The sequence below is a fragment of the Hipposideros armiger genome, unplaced genomic scaffold (genome assembly GCF_001890085.2).
Source record: "Hipposideros armiger isolate ML-2016 unplaced genomic scaffold, ASM189008v1 scaffold_70, whole genome shotgun sequence".
In the NCBI taxonomy this organism is placed as follows: domain Eukaryota; kingdom Metazoa; phylum Chordata; class Mammalia; order Chiroptera; family Hipposideridae; genus Hipposideros; species Hipposideros armiger.
This window is the reverse complement of record NW_017731420.1, coordinates 652,676-656,623: the sequence shown is the minus strand read 5'-3', so window position 1 is coordinate 656,623 and position 3,948 is coordinate 652,676. Positions and strand designations below refer to the sequence as shown.

The window sequence follows — 3,948 nt, the reverse complement described above, 5'->3', positions numbered from 1 at the left end:
GGTTAAAGCAGAAAAGATCTTTATATATGCTTTTTCCCCCCAGAAAAGTAAAGGTGGTTTCTATGTCGAGTTAAGACTTATAAAAACACATGCACAAATTATTTTAACTGCATTTTACAAGACTCCATATAAACAGGAAATGCATTCAAATTAAGTGGGTGCTCTCTCACAGCCTTCTCAGATAATAGTCTCTACAGACTCATTTTATCTCCACTTGTCAGCAAGGATCTCAAAAATCAGTGGAACTTGAACATTTCTTTCATTGCTGTGTCTTAGGCATTGTGAGAATCTGTAGGCCTCACTTTTTCAGTCCAGACTGATCTTTAAGTAGAACACAGGGAAGATACCCACTTGTATTTTTGGGTTGTAACTGCAAATAAAAGTAGATGGTGATTTTTAAAAAACTGATGTTACGATTAATGTCAGCATCACCAATACTATCGTTTTACTACTAGCAGCTCTAAAGCATATGAGTACGGAGTGACTGAATACAGTGGGATATAACAGAAAGTCTAGGTAGTATCCTCTGTTCTAAACGCTTGCCTGCCTAGTGGGCTCTATGCTCCCTGTCGGTCTCTGCATCTATGGGCTGTAGCACACAGTACGCTATTCACAGAGTCACAGGCTGCTGTGTGGCTTGTCTTGGTATCTCTGTACTTGATAACACCCCTTCCCAGCCCAATCCCATAACAGGCTATGTTGAGATCATATTTCCTCCACACTTCAAGGGTTGATTTTAGGACCCCAGCCCAGGTCATCATTAGACTCAAAACACAAGTCCTTAGGGGCTGAGTGGCGCGTTGGTTAAGAGTTGGCTTGGGACACCAGCTCTGANGACTGAAGAACAAAAAGGACAGCAACTTGTCTGTTCCCCTCCCCCAATTCCCCAATAAAATCTTTAAAATGAATAAATAAATAAATAAAACAAGAACTCTTTCTGATGTGAGGTCCCTAAAATGGCAACTAAAACAGCAGAGGTGAAGCGCCTGGTGTTTGGGACCACATAAGCCCACAGTTGGCATTCACTTACTAAACACTCCAATAGGAGAAAAACCTCTGGCCTGTTGCCTCTAAAAACCCAATTAACTTATTTCAGTGACTTTATTTTTTATTTGACATTTCTGTAATCTGGAAGAAAGAATTAAATATTCAGTAGTTTCCAAATAAAACTTGCACTGACAAATTACTCCATTATCTATTTGCAGAGTTAGGTGGTAAGCCTGCTCTCTGTACTGTCTTAGGAGAGAATGAAACTGACACGTGTCATGGTCTGGTCTCCCAGGAGACTGGTGTGGTGATAAACCTTATTGACAAATAACAGCAAATTTAGGTTGTGAGAGCCACTAATTGGGTAAACTGACATGTGAAACCACAACACATATACCCATATTTATTTAAACTAATAATTATTGAGTTTCTATTTGTGGGGCATCAGCTCGGTGCTAAGAGGGATACAAAAATGAAGGCACAGTCTACATTGTCAAGGAAATGCCAATCTAGTTAGTAGAGGAGATAGATATGTAAATAAATATATATTAAAATGAGTACACATTTCTCACAGGTTGGAGATAGTGCTGTGAACAATTTGTATGATGCATTTTCATTATGATAATTAACAACAGTGTTTTGAAATTTTTAAAAGCACCACAGGGCAGGGATTTTTCTGATTTCCTACAAAGCCCAGTACCTAGAACACAGCCTGGCACATAGGAGACCCTTAATAAATATTTACTGAATAAATGAATGAATGATGCATCTTCCCATATATTAGCTCACTTAAACCTCACAGTCAACATACGGAATGTTTTCTTAACTATTGGGTCGTCAGGAAAGTCATGATGCATTTTTGCATTGAAAGACATAGAAAAATACGTCATGACTTTCCCGACGACCCAATATTATTGCTACTTAGTAAACAAAGAAACTGAGGCTCTGGTCACAGCGAAAAAAAGCAGTGACAGAAGCTCGCTAAGTCCTCTGACTCAAAATCTCAAGTAAGCATTTCCAATACAAATGAAAATGCTTACAAAATTAAAATGCACTGGGGGGTTCCAGCTTCTGCGCTTGTGGTAATGGCAGAGACTAGTTTTATCTGGTGAACCTTCCTGCAGGTACAAACGATAAACTCTGGAACGAACACACACACACTTGAAGGCAAGGGAGAGGCATCCAAAACAGGCAGAAGCTAACAGTCTCCCCTTGAAAAACAAAGTGCAGTAAATGGGATTTGAGTCTGTGGCCTTTGGCCAGGAGCCTGCATGGTTTGGAGTGGCAAGGAAAACATTTGGGGTTGCCATAGCAGCCAGAAAGTTTGGGTGAACAGGGAGTGGGAGCTACAGAGGCAGTAAGCCTCTCCATCCGTGTATAAAATTTGCCTGAATCCTTGACCACTAAGATACACATGAAATATCAAAATAGTGTGTTTTATGGGGAAAACTGTAGACACAAATCATTTTCAATGATTCATTTTCTTTCTACCCATCTTCATATTACCTATTTAAAATAATTTTCTCCTTAAATGTAGCTTCCTCAAGCTTACTGAGGTTTGATTTTTGAGGTAGTTAATTTTATGCCAAAATAAAGGCAATAGAAAATATTAAGAATTAAAAGTTCAATGGCCAATAATGATTTGAGAATTTTCTACTTACTAGTAGCACACAGGCACAAATTATAATGATGTTTTTATTACCAGGTTTACAAAGATGAAAAGGAATAGAGAGCACTCAGCCGATGAGGGTGAGAGGAAGCAGTGCTGATGGGAGTGTTAAGTCATTCAGCTTCTACAGAGGTCAGTTTGACAGCCCATCAAAAGCCTTCAAATTATGCATACCCTCTAATTTTAAATGTATCTTCAGGAAATAAATGTATAAGCATATGAAAGATGTATTTAAATACGTTCATTGCAAGAATATTAATAACCGAAGCAGAAACTGTCTCAATGTCCAACAATAAGTAATTGATTAAATGATAAATTCATACAATAGATTGTTATAGGATGATGTTCAGAACATACTACATTTTAAAAACAAATTACAAACATTGTAATGAATGTTGCAGCATATATACTATGTAATATATAACATTATATTAAGTTATTCTCATCCTAACAGATTTTGGAATAACCCTTGATTGGCCTATGGAAGTTGGTTAGAGTATATCTCTCATATAGGTATGAGAAGGAAAACAGAACTGTCAGGAAATCAAAAAGCAGTTCAGATATCTAAAAAGCAAGATAATGAGATGACTGGAGTTTGTTTACTTCTTTGGCATATATGAAAATGTTTAATAATATTTAGGCAATGAGTAAAATCTTCATTCTTACCTTAAAGGTCAAGATAATGCTGACACACAGAAGAATAATAAGGACCAAACAGGTAGGATTCACCGACATGATATCATCTTTGTAGGGAAAATTAGGAGGCTGCAAAAGACAAGTGCCTCATTAGCAAATCATTCAGAATTATATTCCTTAGGCATTAATCAGATGTATTTATCAAAAAACTATTAGTTAAAGGAGACAATTATTAAAGACCACTACATTTCTGGCCTACCTCTACTAATGAAAAGCTATAAATTGTGTGATGAGGAGAGGCTAGTCTGTTCATATTTTAGGCAATAACTCTCAAAAAGGAAAATCAGAGGAAGATTCATGAGTGAGACCTGAAAACATAATTCTGCCTTCCTACTTTACAAAAAGTTAAAAGTCAGTAGTTTTTCTACGTCTCTGATATTTGGATTCTCTGCAAGTTCTGGACCATTCTAAAGGACTTGTGCAGGGCAGGGAGAAGAAACATATTAAATGTCTTCTTTATACAGAACATTTTTGTTGATGCTACTTCTCAAAGAGCAGCGACTTTTTCTTTTTTTAAAGATTTTATTGGGGAATTGGGGGAGGGGAACAGGCAAGTTGCTGTCCTTTTGTTCTTCAGTCTAGTTGTGGAGGACGTC

At 37.2% G+C, this 3,948-nt stretch overlaps 1 protein-coding gene across 1 annotated transcript in view; it reads right to left on the bottom strand.

Annotated features, from left to right (window-relative positions):
- Positions 1 to 3,948, bottom strand: part of LAPTM4B (lysosomal protein transmembrane 4 beta) — a gene marked incomplete at its 5' end in the record, with an annotated part of 95,499 nt that overhangs the window by 44,533 nt on the left and 47,018 nt on the right. Inside the window, 1 exon segment of the mRNA XM_019642524.1 lies at positions 3,323 to 3,421. Coding sequence (XP_019498069.1) covers positions 3,323 to 3,421 — 99 coding nt within the window.